General features: G+C 46.4%; 1 protein-coding gene across 2 annotated transcripts in view; it reads right to left on the reverse strand.

Moving 5' to 3' along the window:
* Positions 1 to 3,739, reverse strand: part of SKI (SKI proto-oncogene) — a 128,704-nt gene extending 124,965 nt beyond the window's left edge. For both annotated transcript variants that reach the window (XM_089684354.1, XM_089684353.1), the window contains exon 1: positions 2,093 to 3,739. In XM_089684354.1, coding sequence (XP_089540480.1) covers positions 2,093 to 3,019 — 927 coding nt within the window. In that variant the 5' untranslated portion in view covers positions 3,020 to 3,739. The remainder of the gene's footprint in view (positions 1 to 2,092) is intronic.
* Between the last annotated feature and the right edge of the window lie 13,771 nt (positions 3,740 to 17,510).

Below are 17,510 nucleotides of genomic sequence, written 5' to 3' on the forward strand. Positions count from 1 at the left end.
TGGACTGGTCTGCACCTGTTCTGTACTCCTACATATAAATGATGTACAAAACACACGTCCTGAATTTCCAAACGCTACTGTAATCAATAGCTGCAACCATAGAGGGTGCTCAGCAATTATTTTTATCATCGAATGACATCAACACACACACCGGCGTGGGTTTCCATCAGGTCACATTAAATGCCACTGCGGAACCACGTACTTTGTTGCCTCTTCAAGCACCATAAGGTGACAGCTGTCCAGAGGGACACACCGGCTCTCTGGAATGAGGTGACCTGGGAGTTCTGCTCACTTTTGTCACACTCCGCTGCCTCCTGAACTCTCTCCTATGGCAGCCTAGGGATGTCTGCAGACAAATTACACCTTTATGACCAGTAATAACTTCTGTCCAAATGCCCCCAAACAAACTTGAACTGCAATTAACCCAAACCGTCCTCTGCAGCAACAAACAAAACCAGCAACACCCCCCCTTTTTTGTATCCCCCGCATTATCACAACAGACCCACAAAGCACAACCATTCACCCCTTCTGTGCCAGGACCAATATCTCAACCCATTTGCTGACAAAACACTGAAACCCTGAACCAAGCCAATAGATGACAAAACCCACAGAACAAAAATTAACATCTTCACCGTCAAAGACATCACTGAATCACAGTGCTGCTCCCCTTTACTGATAAAACAACAAAAATATATATAAATCTGACATACCAAATATATTGAAAGAAACAAAAACTAGATGACAAACTCCATCAGACGGAATGTGAATCGCAAAGTCAACATTGTTTAACCTCTCAGATGCCAAATTCCAGCAGAATAAATCTGAAATAAGTTTTAAAAATAAATTCCCCACTGAAAGAAAAAAAAAAAAATAAATCAAATACAATTTAACATCTTATGTGCCACAACCCCCAGCAGCAGAAACATGTAATACCATTTATAAATACACAAAATTTAGAATTAACCCATTGGCTGACCATTGTCAATGAACAAACATTAGTATAAAAATCAAAACATTAACCCCACTGCATCAAAAATGCCAGATGGATGATTAACCCCTTAGGTGTAAAACCCACAAGACTAAACATACATTAATACTAAAAACAAACATAAAACACACACCAGACTTAACACTATTAACCTTGTAGCTGCCAGAAAAAGGTGAAACCTTGCTGATTAACCCCTCCTTAGCCTGAAAAAAATGACTACAATGTTAACCCTTAGCCTTTAACATAAAGGGAGACCCACTGAGACGATGAACCACTTCGCTGCCCAAAACCTAGAGGAACTTAACCCCTTAGCTGCTCCCCCCAAAAAACAACCATCCTTAAGATGACTAGCCCCTTGGCTGCCAACAACTTGACGGAGGCGGCCAACTTGAGACGGTCAACTCCTTCGTTGTAAGAAAAAAAAAAAAAAAAGGAAAACCCATCTTGCGTTAACGCCTTGGCGGACCCCTTCCCAAACTACTGGGGGGGTGAGCCCCCTACTTGTCCAAAACTAGAGAGGTCCACCACTGCCAACTTTAGACCTCCGGAACGCAAAGTGATTAACCCCCTACCTGCCAAGACCTAGGGCCGATTAACCCCTGAGCTGCCAACCTCCGATGACCAAGGTAGCTGCCAAGGGAAGGGCTAGGGCGATTAACCCCTCAGCTGCCAACCTTCGGTGACTAGGGTAGCTGCCAAGAGCTAGGCTTGGTTAACCCCTGAGCTGCCAACCTCCGGTGACTAGGGTAGCTGCCAAGAGCTAGGCTTGGTTAACCCCTGAGCTGCCAACCTCCGGTGACTAGGGTAGCTGCCAAGAACTAGGCTTGGTTAACCCCTGAGCTGCCAACCTCCGGTGACTAGGGTAGCTGTCAAGAGCTAGGGCGATTAACCCCTAAGCTGCCAACCTCCGGTGACTAGGGTAGCTGCCAAGAGCTAGGCTTGATTAACCCCTGAGCTGCCAACCTCCGGTGACTTGGGTAGCTGCCAAGAGCTAGGCTTGATTAACCCCCGAGCTGCCAACCTCCGGTGACTAGGGTAGCTGCCAAGAGCTAGGCTTGATTAACCCCTGAGCTGCCAAGCCCTGGAGCCCGGCCCCCGGCTCACCCTGGAAGTTTTCCTCTTGTACTTGTTGCTGTAGTCGAACTTGTCCTTCATCTCGTCCAGCAGTCTGGCCAGCCTGGCCTGCTCGTCGTCACAGCCGGCGCTATAATCCGGGGCCAGGAGGATGTAGGCCCTCCAGTTGGCCGAGTCGAAGCCCCAGTGGCACGTCCGGTTCTCCAGCGCCTTGTGCGAGTGGACGACGAACTTGTGCGGGGGGTAGAGGAGGCGGCAGTCCAGGCACTGGATGCAGGGGGCGCTGGGGTTGGCGTACAGCTCCGGCACGAACAGGCCCTTGCACTTGCCGAAGCACTCGTGGTAGACGCGGAAGCTCCTCTCGGTGACCTCCAGCTCCAGGCCGCCGGAGCCCGGGAAGTCCTTCTTGCAGCGCGGCGGGTAGCTGCCCCCGTAGAGCAGGGCGTTGCAGAGGCGCTCGGCGTCGGTCTTGGTGATGAGGCCGCAGGAGGGCGCCGAGAAGGGCAGGATGCCCATGACTTTCAGGATCTCCAGCTGGTCGGCCGTGCACCGGGAGCAGTAGACGTGCAGCTCGTCGCACACCGAGTTGATCTGCTGCAGGCTGAAGTCCCGGAGCACCGAGTTGAGGATCTGCGGCAGGCACAGGCGCTTCTCCCCGCCGACCACGAAGCACGAGATGGTCTCCCCCTCCAGGATGGTCTCGCAGCGCTCCGTCGAGCGGTCGGACGGCATGAAGAGCGGCCCCCCGGGGATGACCGGAGGGGGCTGCACCGGCGGCAGGTGGAGGACGGGCTCGGCCGGCTCCTTGCCGCTCTCCTTCTTATACAGGTCCTGAGCCCAGCGGGCGGAGAAGGCGGCCGGGCCGCCCAGAGAGCTCATGGAGCTCAGGTGGAACTGCTCCAGGGTCTTCTGCAGACCGGGATGGGGCTGGAAGCTCCGGCTCACAGTCTCCATCATCGGGAAAGCGTGGGGTGGGGAGGGGGATAGAGAGACGGAGAGGAAAGAACGACGGGGAGGGAAGGCGCGGGACTCTTCACGACCGGGGCTCCGCTGACAGCAACTTCACAGGCGCTCCATGGCCGGCCGGTCCCCGCCGCTTCAGCCCAGACACAGGCGACACGTGCCCCGCGACCCTCTGTCCATAGGGGGGGCTGCTGAGCGCTCACACACTGACAGTCAATGGGGAAGTCACTCCGCTCCCTGATAGGAGACGACGGGAAGTCCTGGCGCCGCTCTAGGAGAAACTTCCTCCGCGCTGATAGGACAGGCTGGGAAGTCCGCTCTAGGATCAAGTCCTCCGCACTGATAGGACAGGCTGGGAAGTCCGCTCTAGGATACGGAGAGGAAGTAGCTCGGCTCTGTGATAGGACAAGCTGGGAAGTCCGCTCTAGGATACAGCGAGGAAGTCGCTGCGCTCTGTGATAGGACAGGATAGGAAGTCCGTTCTAGGATCCAGTCCTCGGCTCTGATAGGACAGGCTGGGAAGTGGTCGCGCTGCTCTAGGATTGATACAAATAAAGTTCCAGTACGGGAAGCTCCTGGCGCTGTGATAGGACCCCGGCGGGGGAAGTAGTTCCTCTCAGGAGTTTCTCGTCATCCTGTCACAGCCAGCGCGGCGGCTCCCCCGTGCACACAGCCCGGCTCTCCAATTCAGAGTGCTTAGCTAATACCCTGTGTGTGCCTGAGCGCTCCAGCCTCCTCCTCCCCTCGGTTTTTTCCCTCTCCCTTCTCCACCCCCTTTTCTCTCTCTCTCTTCTGTTTGTTGGTGTCTGCCTCAGTCATTGAATCCCAGCCAAGAATGTGACCAACTCCCCAGGCTGGCTCTTCCAGGAACAGCCGCCCCTCCCCGCCGGCTTCTTTTTTTTTTTTTTCCTGCTGCAAAGCGGAAAAAAAAACTTGTCTGTAGAAAGCTTACTGAAAAAATAGTGGTTGGTGCGCCGGCGGGGGAGGGAGACAGGCGCGGGCGGGCACGTTTAGAGGGTGGAGGCAGGTAATGGTTGTCAGCTGTGACTTTTTGACCCCACTGGAGGGTCCTTCTGGCAGAGAGGAGGACTTGTCGCCTATTTCACACAGAAGGATGGGGAGTAGGAAAGGAGATGAGGACGCTGGGGCTGAGGGGGTTCTGGAAATGCTGCCTGCCTGGCTCTTTCCCAGCTGACGTAAAGTGACACTAACCTCTGGTTTAGAAGAAAAAAAATATGTACGTAGTACCGGCTATTTCTCTGACTCCAAATCTGCAAATTCCTTTTTATTTCTGCTGCTGCGATCTGACTTCCTGTGAGAGGGTGACTACATGATTATATTATTATTATACAGGATTCATATTATTATTCAGGATTTATATTATTATTATTATACAGGATTTATATTATTATTATTATTATACAGGATTTATATTATTATTCAGGATTTATATTATTATTATACAGGATTTATATTATTATTATTATTCAGGATTTATATTATTATTATACAGGATTCATATTATTATTCAGGATTTATATAGCACCAACAGTTTGCTCAGCGCTGTACATTATAAAGGGAGACAGTACAGTAACAATACAAATCAATACACGGGTTCGAGGGCCCTGCTCCTTGGAGCTTACAATCTAGGAGGCGGGGGGGGGGATAGTGGTACAGGAGGAGATAGCTGTGGGGGATGGAGTGGTAGGAAGAGTGGAGGAGATCGGCAATTAGCAGAGGGTGGGAAGGCTTCCCTGAAGAGGTCGGTTTTCAGGGTGCGCCTAAAGGTGAGGAGAGTAGGTGACAGTCTGATGAATTAGGGTAGGGAGTTCCAGAGAATGGGCGAAGCCTTGGAGAAGTTCTGGAGATGGGCATGGGAGGAGGAGATCAGGGAACTAGAGAGTAGGAGGTCTTGTGAGGAGCGGAGAGTACGTTTTGGGTGGTATTTGGATATCAGATCAATGATGTAGTTTGGGGCAGTATTATGAACAGCTTTATAAGTCAGTGTTCGCATTTCGAATTTGATCCGTTGGGCAATCGGAAGCCAGTGGAGGGATTGGCAGAGGGGGGTGGCGGCGGAAACGGAGCGGTTAGTAAGGTGGATGAGTCTGGCCGCAGCATTCAAGATAGACTGAAGCGGGGATAGTCTGCGGAAAGGGAGGGAGTTACAGTAGACGAGGCGTGATATAATGAGGGAGTGAATGAGTTGTTTAGTGGTTTCCAGGGTTAGGAACGGCGTATTTTGGAGATGTTGCGGAGGTGAAGTCTACATGAGTTTGTCAGCGAATGGACTTGCGGCTGGAAGGACAGATTGGAGTCTAGGATGACACCTAGTACTCTGGCTTGAGGGGAGGGACTGATGGTGGTGTTGGTCTTGATGGAGAAGCTAGGAGGGGGAAACTAGGAGCTCAGTTTTGGACCTGATTTAGTTTGAGGAAGTGGAGTGACATCCAGTCCAATATGCCGCTCAGTAGGCTTGTGATACCAGTGGAGACTGAAGAGTGAGGTGAGGGGTAGACAGATAGATTTGCGTGCCATCAGCATAGAGATGGTAGTTGAAGCCGTGAGAGTGTATCAGTTGGCCAAGGGAGGAGGTGTAGATGGAGAAGAGAAGGGGCCCGAGGACAGAACATTGAGGGACCCCAACAGAGAGGGGGAGTGGAGAGGAGGTGGCAGCATTATAGGTAACACTGAAGGAGCGCTGTGATAGATAGGAGGAGAGAGCAGAGTCTCTGAGGCCAAGAGAGTGTAGTTGTTTGAGGAGGAGGGGGTAGTCAACCGTGTTGAAAGCCGCGGAGAGGTCGAGGAGTAGGAGGACTGAGTAGTGGCCATTAGCTTTGGCGGTTAGCAGGTCGTTGGTGATTTTGAGTAGGGCAGTTTTGGTGGAGTGTAGGGGGCGGAAGCCAGACTGTAGGGGATCAAGGAGGTTGTTGTCATTGAGGTGGGAACTCAGGCGATTATAGACTAATCGCTCAAGGAGTTTGGATGTAAATGGCAGCAGGGAGATGGGTCTAAGGTTGTTTGGGTTGGTGGGCTCCAGGGAGAGCTTTTTAAGTATGGGAGTGATGTGCGCGTGTTTTAGAGGGGAGGGGAATGTGCCAGTAGAGAGGGAATGATTAAAGATGTGTGTGAGGGAGCGTAGGATGGAGGAGGAGGGTGATCGTAGGAGTTGTGTGGGGACAGGGTCAAGGGGGCAGGTGGTGAGGTGGGATTCAGAGAAGACCTTAGTGACCTCTTCAGTGGTAGCAAGGTCGAAGGAGTGGAGTGTTGAGGGGGTTTTAGTGTGAAGAATATTAGGTGGGGTGGAAGTCTGGGCAGTGGCGAGGTTGAAGGAGTGGAGTGTTGAGGGGGTTTTAGTTTGAGGGATGCTAGGTGGGGTGGAAGTCTGAGCAGTGGCGATGTCCCTACGAATTGCGTCAATCTTGTTTTTGAAGTGGTTAGCAATCTCGTGGGCGGTGAGTGAGGTACTGGGTGGGGGCGGAGAGAGTAGAGAGTTAAAAGTGGAGAAGAGACGGCGATGACTGGAGGAGAAGGTATTAATGAGGATAACAAAGTAGGCTTGCTTGGCAGTGTGAAGGGAGGAAGTGTAGGTGAGGAAGGCAGATTTATATCGGGGTGAACGCTTGTTGGGATCTGGTTTTGCGCTATAGCCGCACCAGCTCACGACTGCGTCATTTGAGATTTTTGGTATGGTCAGTCTGCCAGGGTTGTAGCAGTCGGGGTCTAATGCTTCGTGTTGTTGGGGGTGCTAGCGAGTCTAGAGCGGCTGACAGCGAGTTGTTATAAGCAGCAGTGGCCAGGTCAGGGCAAGACGGGAAGGATATTATTATTATTATACAGGATTTATATTATTATACAGGATTTTTTTAGTGCCAACAGTTTGCGCAGCACTTTACAAAATGAAGGTAGACATTACAGTTACAATACAATTTGGTACAAGAGGAAACAGAGGGCCTGGCTCGTTAGAGCTTACAATCTACAAGGAAGGGTTGAGTGGTATAAAAGGTAATACCTGTGGGGGGATGAGCTGATGGAGGAAATAAAAGGCAGTTTACTAATTAGAATCCGGATAGGCTTTAAAGAGAGAGGTTTTCAGGGATTGTCTAAAAGGTGGAGAGATTAGGAGATAGCCGGACAGATTGGGATAGGGAGTTCCATAGGATTGGAGAAGCTTGGGAGAAGTCCTGGAGGCGACATGGGAACTAGACTACATTCGCTCTCCATGGCCCCCCATGCAGCAACATTGCCACTCTCTCTTGCTCACTCCTGAGATGGACTGTGGGATTTGTAATGTGCACATGACTGCAATTAACATGCACTGCTCATGCCACACAAATAAGGGGGAAAGGGAGAGGTTCAGGAGCTCACTGAGGACAGTACAAGGAGGATCTCGACCTCCTACACATCTCCAAGCTTCTTTTTTGTTTTTGCTGCTATGATCTGACTTCCTGTAAGCCCTGCTTCCTAGATTAGTGGTTTCCCTGCAGCTGCATTGATTTGAATGGGCTGCTGTATCCACTGAAAATGCAGGAAAAAGGTCCCTGCAGCGTTTCAGAAAATGTAGCCACAAGGACCCACACAGTGCCATGCAGTTTCCAGTGCTTCCATTAAGATCAATGGTACTCCACGCATATCTTCTGATTGGCAGTGCATTTTCTGTTGGAGTAGTTGCGGCTGTGGGAACAGGCGTGGTCCCACAGCGGCAAACCCCCACACAAGTGTGAACCTAGCCTTAGAGGGTGATTATGTTCATTCTCCATGGTCCCACTGTGTGTAGGAATGTATCCACCATCTCTTGCTTATACCTGAGGCCTGGTTCACACCTATGCGTGTTGCGATTGATGCATTTTTCTAAGGCATTCTGCAGTGCATTTTGCCTTTTTTGAACAAGCATTTTGTTATGCTTTTATGGGGGGTTTTTTGCCAATAGGAAAGTATTGAGTGGAATTTACACTATCTGGCACTCAATGTCACATCAGAGTAGTGCAGGAACCTTTTTCAACTTACAGTGACTTTAAAAATGTTATCACACTACTTAGATGCGACTTGAGTGCCAGAGAGTATAAAGTCGCTTCAAAGTCACACTCAATACTTTCCCATTGGCAAAAAACGCATAAACACAACACTTGAGTTTTTGGTACAGTTTCATTGAAGTCTATTGCGCCAAAAACAATCTGCGGGGAGAGAAAAAGTCCCCAACCCTTTCCAAAAACATGCAGCTGAAAACGCATAGATGTGAACGTGTCCCATAGGAAACCATGTTAAATGGACTGTAGTGCGTTTCTGCAAAGCATACTAAAAATGCATATATGGGAATCAGGCCTGAGATTTACCTTAGACTATGGGATTTGTAGTGTGCATAGAGCAGTGCACATGACCACATTGCTTGTTCCAAAGAAACAGGAGCGAGAGGGAAAAGGAGAGGTTTAGGCGCTCACTGTGGACAGTACAAGGAGGCAGTAAGAAACAATGTGAAATGGATTACAGGGCCACTACCCACTAACTTGCCATTCTGACGCTTCTCACATACAAGTTTTATTTTTACTAGATAATTACTTGGAGCCCCCAAACATTACATCTTTTCTGAAAGCAAAGGCCCAGGATAATAAAATGCTGGTTGTTGCAGTTGCAATTTTTTATGTCACACAATATTTGCACATATTTTTGTAATACAAATGTTTTGCAAAAAATACACTTTAATGAATGTTAATGCCTAAAAACACAATATAATCCTCAATTGTTTGGAAAAATATAAAACATGATTTTACGCCAGAAATAGATACTTAGCATGTCATGCTTTAAAATTGCGCACATCTGTGGAATGGCAACAAAGTACGGTACTTAAAAGGTTACCAGTTTAGAGCAGGGGCGGACTGACAACTCATGGGACCCCCGGGCAATAGGGGATTATGGGGCCCCTGTGTCCTTGCCCAAACTCAAAAAAGCCTATGAAAAAGGTACCAGGGGCATCTCATGGGGCCCCCTACTGACCCCGGGCAGTGCCTGAGTTTCCAAATGGTTAGTCCGCCCTTGGTTTAGAGTTCCACAGAAGGTGATAGAATTATTGCTTTCCATATGACATTCGTGGCAATAACTCACGTGTGTTGAAATCACAGCTCACATATGCACGTGGGACCAACTCCTTTGCATGTGGGGATAGGGGCACTTAAATTTTTTTTTTCTTTTTTTAATTAAAAAAAATATCTACACTATCCTTTTTAACTTTTTTTTTTAATTAACATCCCTTGTGATAGCATGGGCCATGAAAGGTCCTCTTCACTGAGACATCTGGGGCAATTTTTAACATAGTTATTTAGTAACCAACTTCTGTTGAGCTGGAAAGGCCACCCGCTGTTAGAATTTCAGCCAATTCCTCTGAATAGGCCAAAATTCTAGCAGCGTATGGTCAGATCCATCTTTATGTTTATTCGACTTTTGTCAAAGGAGCTGGCTGGAAAATTGTCGGATGAATAGCAATACATTCAAGAAGATGGAGGCAATGTGCAGTAGTTTGCACTTCTGCCTGGCAGCTCTCCCTGTTCCTGCGTGGGTTTCCTCCGGGTACTCCGGTTTCCTCCCACACTCCAAAGACATGCTGGTAAGTTAATTGGCTCCTGTCTAAATTGGTCCTAGTATGTGTATGAATGTAACTTAGATTATACACCCCTTGAGGGTTAGGGACTGATGTGAATGTACAATATATATGTAAAGTGCTGCATAAATTGACGCCGCTATATAAGTACCTAAAATAAATAATAATGTTCAGCTCTTCAGACAGCTGCGGGGGCTGGCTGTCAGAATGCAATATCTGACAGGGCAGACTCACCCATACCGTTACTTAGTGTGGATGGAGTAATCTATGCATCTTTGCCCACCCTTAAATTCAATGAAAAAGGAAGTCAGACCATGTGCTTCATGCAGAGAAGCTAAAATAGTATTCTTCCTAAAATAAAGAATCTTGTGATTTCTGGTAAAGTAAACCTACCATACTGTGTCTTGTAGTGATGTGGATGTTGGTGGGAGGAACCATTGGAATTGCAGGGGACACAAGAGATCGAGGTTTCCAGAACTGTCATTTCCCAGCAGGTTTGGTGGACAATCCTTTAGTAATGGAGTACTGTTTGATGGCGTTGCAGCAGTAAATATACAGTAAGTATTTACATTCTTCTGGTGACAGGGTCACTTGAAGATCCCAGGTCTCCTCTGTCAGATTTTAACACAAATAAAAAAAAATGGGAGGGATAGCGAAGAGTTAATGTACACTTATACTCCACTAAAAATGATACAAGAACTTTTCTTCTTTAAAGACGTTTTAAATGATTTTTTTCTTACTTTTCCATGTTTTTATTTGTATTTTACTTTTTCTTTGCGCAAGTTTTCATTTGTATAGTTCTGCTTTTACTATGTATAGCATTGGTGACGTCCTTGTCATGCACTGTAGAGGGGAACTCACAGTGAGGTTCCTCCCTTTGATATTTTTGTCCCAGGGATATCTTTATGAAGTGTATACTGTATTGTTTGTGGTATAATAAATGATGCTGTTCCAAAATTTTTTTTCAGGATGTGTTCCACAGGAAGGCTCTAGTACATACCACCACACAAAATAAACATTGTGTGGCCCATGGCCTGGAGGTCAGCAGAATTCCTGACATCTCATCTGTATACAGGGGAGAGAGGAACCAGAGGCACGGAAGTCATACTATCCCTAGTATCCAATGTAGACATTTAATGGGTTGTTTCATTTGGGTGATCATGTGAAGATCTGTTCTAAGCAATCAAAGAATGATTGTGAAACACAGAAATCCATTGCAGAAAATGCAATTCAAAGCCAAATAGAACATGATAACATATGGTCAGGTAAGGAGCTGAAACAATTTTTTATAGGTATAGCCTTTAAGAGACCATTTACACTGTTGAGTTTTGACAGATAAAAAGCATGTCTCCAATTTCCCCAAAGTAAAAATCGTGTCTAATCCCGTCTCAGTGCTGCGCTGCAGTGCAGTGTGCGTTCAAAAAAAAATATGAGATGTCCATTTTATTTATGCATTTTAGTGTATTGTAAGGCCCATAGAGGTCAAGGAAAGAGCATCAAAATGCATGTAATGTGTTCCAATGCATTTGATGTGTTGGCAACATGTATTAATAAGCTTTGGTCAATGGCTGTTAAAGGAGAAGTTTGGGGTGACAAAAGGAACAAACAGACATACCCGCCTCCATGCTGCAGCATTCGCCTGATGCTGCAGCTTTTGCCCGCTGGCTTTAAGCCCGGGTAGTGAGCTATCACTTGACCGCTGATTGCTCAGTTTTAGGTCCTCTTAGAACGTTCTCTGTCAGTCACCAGCCTCTACTCTGCACCTCCATTGCTCTCTTTAAGTACCGGGCAGGAGAGAGGGCAGGAGTTGCTGGCTCAGACTCTAAGCAGCATACTGAGAAGCTGGGGCAGCTGCCACTCAGACATCTGGGTGGATATCGACATTATTGTCAGAATTCTTCCATTGACTGGAGAGGCCCTGGGGCGTCAGACAACTCTATTTAAAACCTAAGTGCAAGGTCTGCTTTAAATTTAAATTATAATATTTCTCTCTCTGTTGGGATGCAAATTGTTTAATAATTGAGTAGATTGTCATAATCAGGTAGTCTTAGTGTAATGAAACATTTATAAGAGCTTTTTGGGGTAATGACACATCACATACATTTCTTGGTATGCTGGAAATTCTTTTAATTCTAGCATGATGCTGTTTACTTCAAAGCAGTCAGATAGGAAATTAAAGATGAATTCCAGATATGGATAATTTATATATAGTTACATTGGTCCAGCAATGTACCTAGCCAATGTCCCCTGGAAGCTGCAAATCACTGAAGTAGACACCACTACTCTAGTGATCTCCACTTGCTTCCAGGTCCTGCACCAAGCGGCTGCTCTTCTGCATTCTGAACTGCTCAGCACAGGCAATATTCAAAAAATCCTTTATTTTTTAAATAAATGCAAAGCGTTCTCTGATTGGATGAGGTTTCACATCACTGCCTTTGCACTCCACATCATCCAATCAGAGAATGCTTAACATTCATGCAAAATATGCAAAACATTATCTGAATGGCACCACTGCGGAGCGGTCAACCTCCTGCATTCAGAACGCAGCAGGGCAGCTGCAGTAAGTGGAAATCACTGGAGGGGTGGTGTCTTCTTCAGTGACTTCCAGCTTCCAGGGGCATTGGCCAAGTATGGCATATACATAGTTACATTGGTCCAAACTGAGCCAATGTGACTATGTATAAAATATCCATACCTGGAATTCATCTGCTGCACTGACGTTCTAAAATTACCACTTTTTTTTCCTGATTTGTTAAATGTTTTTGTTTTTATTAACCGCATTCCCACCGCCCTATAGCAGACATACTGCTACAGGGGTGCGCAAAATCACGTATATTATTATTATACAGTATATAGCGCTAAAAGGTTTGCTCAGCGCTGTACATTATAGTGGGGGACAGTACATGAGACAATACAGTAACAATACAATACACGAGGGGGTCAAGGGCCCTGCTCTTTCGAGCGTACAATCTAGGAGATATATACGTGATTTTGCATTTCCAGGTAGGCGATGCGCGCAAGCCCTACCTGCGCCACCATTTGCGGCCACGCCTGTCAACGACCAGGTCCCGGCCGGTGATTACCTGTTGGCGCGCGGTGATTAAGGACGATCTCCGACAGGGAGGAGGGCTGCTTTACTAACAGTCCTTCTCCCAGTCAGCTCAGGCATACTGCTCTGGATGGCTGTGCACAGCACAGCGATCCAGAGCAGGGTGCTTACAGTGAAGCACCAACACACCCCCCCTCCAGTAAAACACCCCAAGCACATAGTTAACCCTTTGATTGCCCCTCATGGTAACCTTTTCCTGCTCAGTGCCATTACTACATCAACTGTGGGTATAGGATTATAACTTTTTTTTTTTCTTCTGTGGTTGAACTGGATGGACTTTTGTCTTTTTTCAGCCAGACTAACTATGTAACTATGTGCTACAGTGTCTGTGCTTTTTTTTTTTTTTTTTAGCGCTGAGTACTGTATTGGTTTCACTGGGGATGTCAGTGACACCAAGTCAGTTCCCTCCAGTGTCAGAATGCCCGCCGCAGTCTCGCAGTCCCGCTATAAGTTGCTGATCGCCGCCATTATTAGTAAAAAAAGAAAGAAAATTCCAGTATCTATACCACCATTTGTAAATGCTATAACTCAAACTCATAAATCAATTAATTTACACATATTGGGATTTTTTTCTTAGCAAAGAAATGTAGCAGAATACATTTTGGCCTAAATTTATGATGACATTTGATTTTTTTAAACAATTTTACTGGACATGTTTAACCACCTCCCGCCCGCCATATAGTCCAATGACGGGTGCAAGGTGGTTCTCTTATTCTGGGAGGACGTCATATGACGTCCTCCCATTCTCACCGCGCATGCGCGGCTCAGGGAGTGTGCAGCGAGCAGCGGTGCGCTGTGTCCCTCGGACACAGCGGATCACCGATCACGGAAAGAGCCGAAGATGTTGGCTCGGTCATGTGATCAGCTGTGTCCAATCACAGCTGATCGCATGTAAACAGGGAAATGACGGTTATCGGCATTTCTCTCCTCTCGAGCTGTCACGCTGACAGCTCGAGAGGAGAGCAAGTAATCGGCTTTACGCGGAGGGGACATGTACACTGATCATCAGGGCACTGATGATCAGTGTAGCCACAGAAGTGCCACCTGTCAGTGCTCATCAGTGCCTCGTGCCAGTGCTCATCAGTGCCTCGTGCCAGTGCTCATCAGTGCCACATCAATGCCACATATCAGTGCCTACCAGTGCACATCAATGCCACATATCAGTGCCCATCTGAGCTGCCTTTCAGTGTCAACCATCAGTGCCACCTATCAGTGCTGCCAATCAGTGCCACCTATCAGTTCCACTCAGTGCTGCCTATCAGTGCCTCCTATCAGTGCCAGTCAGTGCCGCCTATCAGTGCCATGTATCAGCTGCCTTTCAGTGCCCATCAGTGATGCCTGTCAATGCCCATCAGTGCCACCTACCAGTGCCTCCTCATCAGTGCAGCCTATCAGTGCCCATCACTGCAGCCTCATTAGCGTATATCAGTGAAGGAGAAAAATCACTTATTTACAAAATTTTATAACAAAAACTAAGAAAAAAACTTTTTTTTTTTCCAAAATTTTCAGTGGTTTTTGGTTTGTTTAAGAAAAAATAAAAAACCCCCGAGGTGATTAAATACCACCAAAAGAAAGCTCTATCTGTCACAAAAAAATGATAAAAAATTTCATATGGGTACAGTGTTGTATGACCGCGCAATTGTCATTCAAAGTGTGACAGTGCTGAAAGCTGGAAATTGGCCTGGGCAGGAAGGGGATATAAGTGCCCTGTAGGCAAGGGGTTAATAGCAAAAAGTCAAAAATAGTTTGTTTTTTTTCTCAAAATTGTCGGTCTTTTTTTTTTATAGCGCATAAAATAAAAAACGCACAGGCGATCAAATACCACCGAAAGAAAGCTTAATTCGTGGGAAAACTGCTGAAAAACTCATGGACAATGCAATGGGAACTTACACTATATAGCCAAAAGTATTGGAATACCCCTCAAATCATTGGATTCAGGTGTTCCAATCGTCTTCATGGTCACAGGGGTATAAAATCAAGCACCTAGGCATGCAGACTACTTCTACAAACATTTGTGAAAGAATGGGTCGCTCTCAGGAGCTCAGTGAATTCAAGCGTGGTACCGTGATAGGTTGCCACCTGTGCAATATGTTCATCCGTGAAATTTCCTTGCTACTAAATATTTCATGGTCAACTGGGATATTATAACAAAGTGGAAGCAACTGGGAAGAACAGCAACATAAAGTGGTAGGCCACGTAAAATGACAGAGCGGGATCAGCGCATGCTGAAGCGCACAGTGCGCAGATGTTGCCAACTGTCTGCAGAGTCAATAGCTAAAGACCTCCAAACTTTGTGTGACCTTCAGATTAGCACAACAACAGTGTGTAGAGAGCTCCATGGAATGGGTTTCCATGGCCGAGCAGAGCTGTATCCAAGCCTTACATCACCAAGTGCAATGCAAAGTGTGCAGTGGTGTAAAGCATGCCGCCACTGGACTCTAGAGCAGTGGAGACGTGTTCTCTGGAGTGATGAATCAAACTTCTCTGGCAATCCGATGGACATGTCTGGGTTTGGTGGTTGCCAGGAGAACGGTACTTGCTTGACTGCATTGTGCCAAGTGTAAGGTTTGGTGGAGGGGGATTATGGTGTGGGGTTGTTTTTCAAGGGTTGGGCTTGGCCCCTTAGTTCCAGTGAAGGGAACTCGTAAGGTGTCAGCATACTAATGCAGGCCATAGATGGGTCGTTTATCGGGCGAATTTTCGTCCGAACAAAAAATCGGCCGATATTCACGCTGTTAGTGGGGCCAGCCCATCAGCCATTTTTCACAGATCTCCTAATTTATTTTTATCAGACATGCTGGAAAACAGCTATTTTTCGTGGACATTGGTGGCAGCATCGGCAACCGGGCCGACCGATTTTTCATTTATCGGCCAAAAATTCATTTATCAGCCCGTCTATGGCCTGCCTAAGACATTTTGGACAATTTCATGCTCCCAACTTTGTGGGAACAGTTTGGGGATGGCCCTTTTCTGTTCCAACATGACTGCCCACCAGTAGACAAAGCAAGGTCCATAAAGAGATGGATGAGCGAGTTTGTGGTGGAGGAACTTGACTGGCCTGCACAGAGTCCTGACCTCAACCCGATAGAACACCTTTGGGATGAATTACAGCGGAGACTGCAAGCCAGTCCTTCTCATCCGACATCAGTGCCTGACCTCACAAATGTGCTTCTGGCAGAATTATTATTATACAGTATTTACAAAGCGTCAGTTCGCTCAGCACTGTACATTACAATGGGAGACAATACATGAGACAGTACAATGACAATACAGTGTGATATACGAGGGGTTCGAGGGCCCTGCTCCTTGGAGCTTACAATCTAGGAATGGTCAAACATTCCCACAGACACACTCCTAAACCTTGTGGAAAGCCTTCCCAGAAGAGTTGAAGCTGTTATAGCTGCAAAGGGTGGACCAACTCAATATTGAACCCTACGGACTAAGACTGGAATGTCATTAATGTTCATGTGCGTGTAAAGGCAGGCGTCCCAATACTTTTGGCAATAGAGTGTATATTTAGCAATGTTTCCACCTTAGGTTTACACAACTTTTACCCAAGACTTGCACCTAAGATTCTATTAGAAAATGAGAGAATCTTGGCTAAAAGTTATGTGGAACCCGGGGTGAAAACATTGATAAGTAGACCTTATAGAAGAGTTTGTAGCAGAGCAAGCATCAGGTCTTAGGCCGAGTTACCAAAATTCTCTCATCACTAGGATATAGTTATTGGGTTTCCTAGTATGTATAAATTTACATGTATGGAAATTAGATAGAAAGCCAGTGTACAAGGACTGATGTTAATGAATAAACACTTGTTGATTGTACAGTGAAGTTCAGTAAACAGAGGAGAACAATATTTTATAAACAGAAGACCTTGTTTTCCAGGCTATGTATTGTCTTCTTTTGTCAAGCAAGACATGTATTTGTGCTGTTAAAACATTGTTCATAGTAAGAATCTGAAACAATCAAGTGATTAGCTAAGACAGTTGTGTATGTGTGTGGCTTTTTTTTTCTTTCCGTTGTACCTTGTGAACCTTCTATACCAGGACTATCTCAATCCCGGGTCCCAAGTATTTAAAGTAAATAAGAAATAATTAGCTTGTCTGATTTTCATACCGTTGTTAGTAAAACCACATCACCTCCGAGCCCTAAAAAGCGCCTGCTGGCAGTTATAACTAAGGGACTGGATCTAGAATTCTACATTAATTTACCACCCTTGGTACTAATGAAGGGGTACTCTACTCCAACACAGCTCTGGTTTCTGGGGAATACACCTTTAGTACCACCTACTGGTAGACTCTGGTATCTGCAAATTTTTATGTCAAAGATAATGACAGTATATGGATACATTATACAAAAGTAAAACTGTAAAACCAACTGTGATCAATACTAAAAAAAAACATTACCATCACAGTTAGTGTTCATTTGACTGGATAAATTACAGTAAACATCTGCTTTAAAAGTGGGACTATTTTAAGTCTTTTATACCTGTTAAACTTTATATCGTAAGCAGGGGCAGACTGACAACTCATGGAGCCCCCGGGCAATAGGGGATCATGGGGCCCCTGTGTCCTGGCCCAAACTCAAAAAAGCCTATGAAAAAGGTACCAGGGGCATCTCATGGGGCCCCCTACTGACCCCGTGCCCGAGTTTCCAAATGGTCAGTCCGCCCCTGATCGTAAGCTCTCACAAGCAGGGTCCTCCTAACCCTCTTGTTTGTAACTGTGCTACTTCCCTTTATTTTGTAAAGTGCATTGTTGGCACATTATAAATCCTGTATAATA

Source organism: Staurois parvus, unplaced genomic scaffold, assembly GCF_062004578.1.
Source record: "Staurois parvus isolate SC_StPar_1 unplaced genomic scaffold, SC_StPar_1.0 ptg000346l, whole genome shotgun sequence".
In the NCBI taxonomy this organism is placed as follows: Eukaryota; Metazoa; Chordata; class Amphibia; order Anura; family Ranidae; genus Staurois; species Staurois parvus.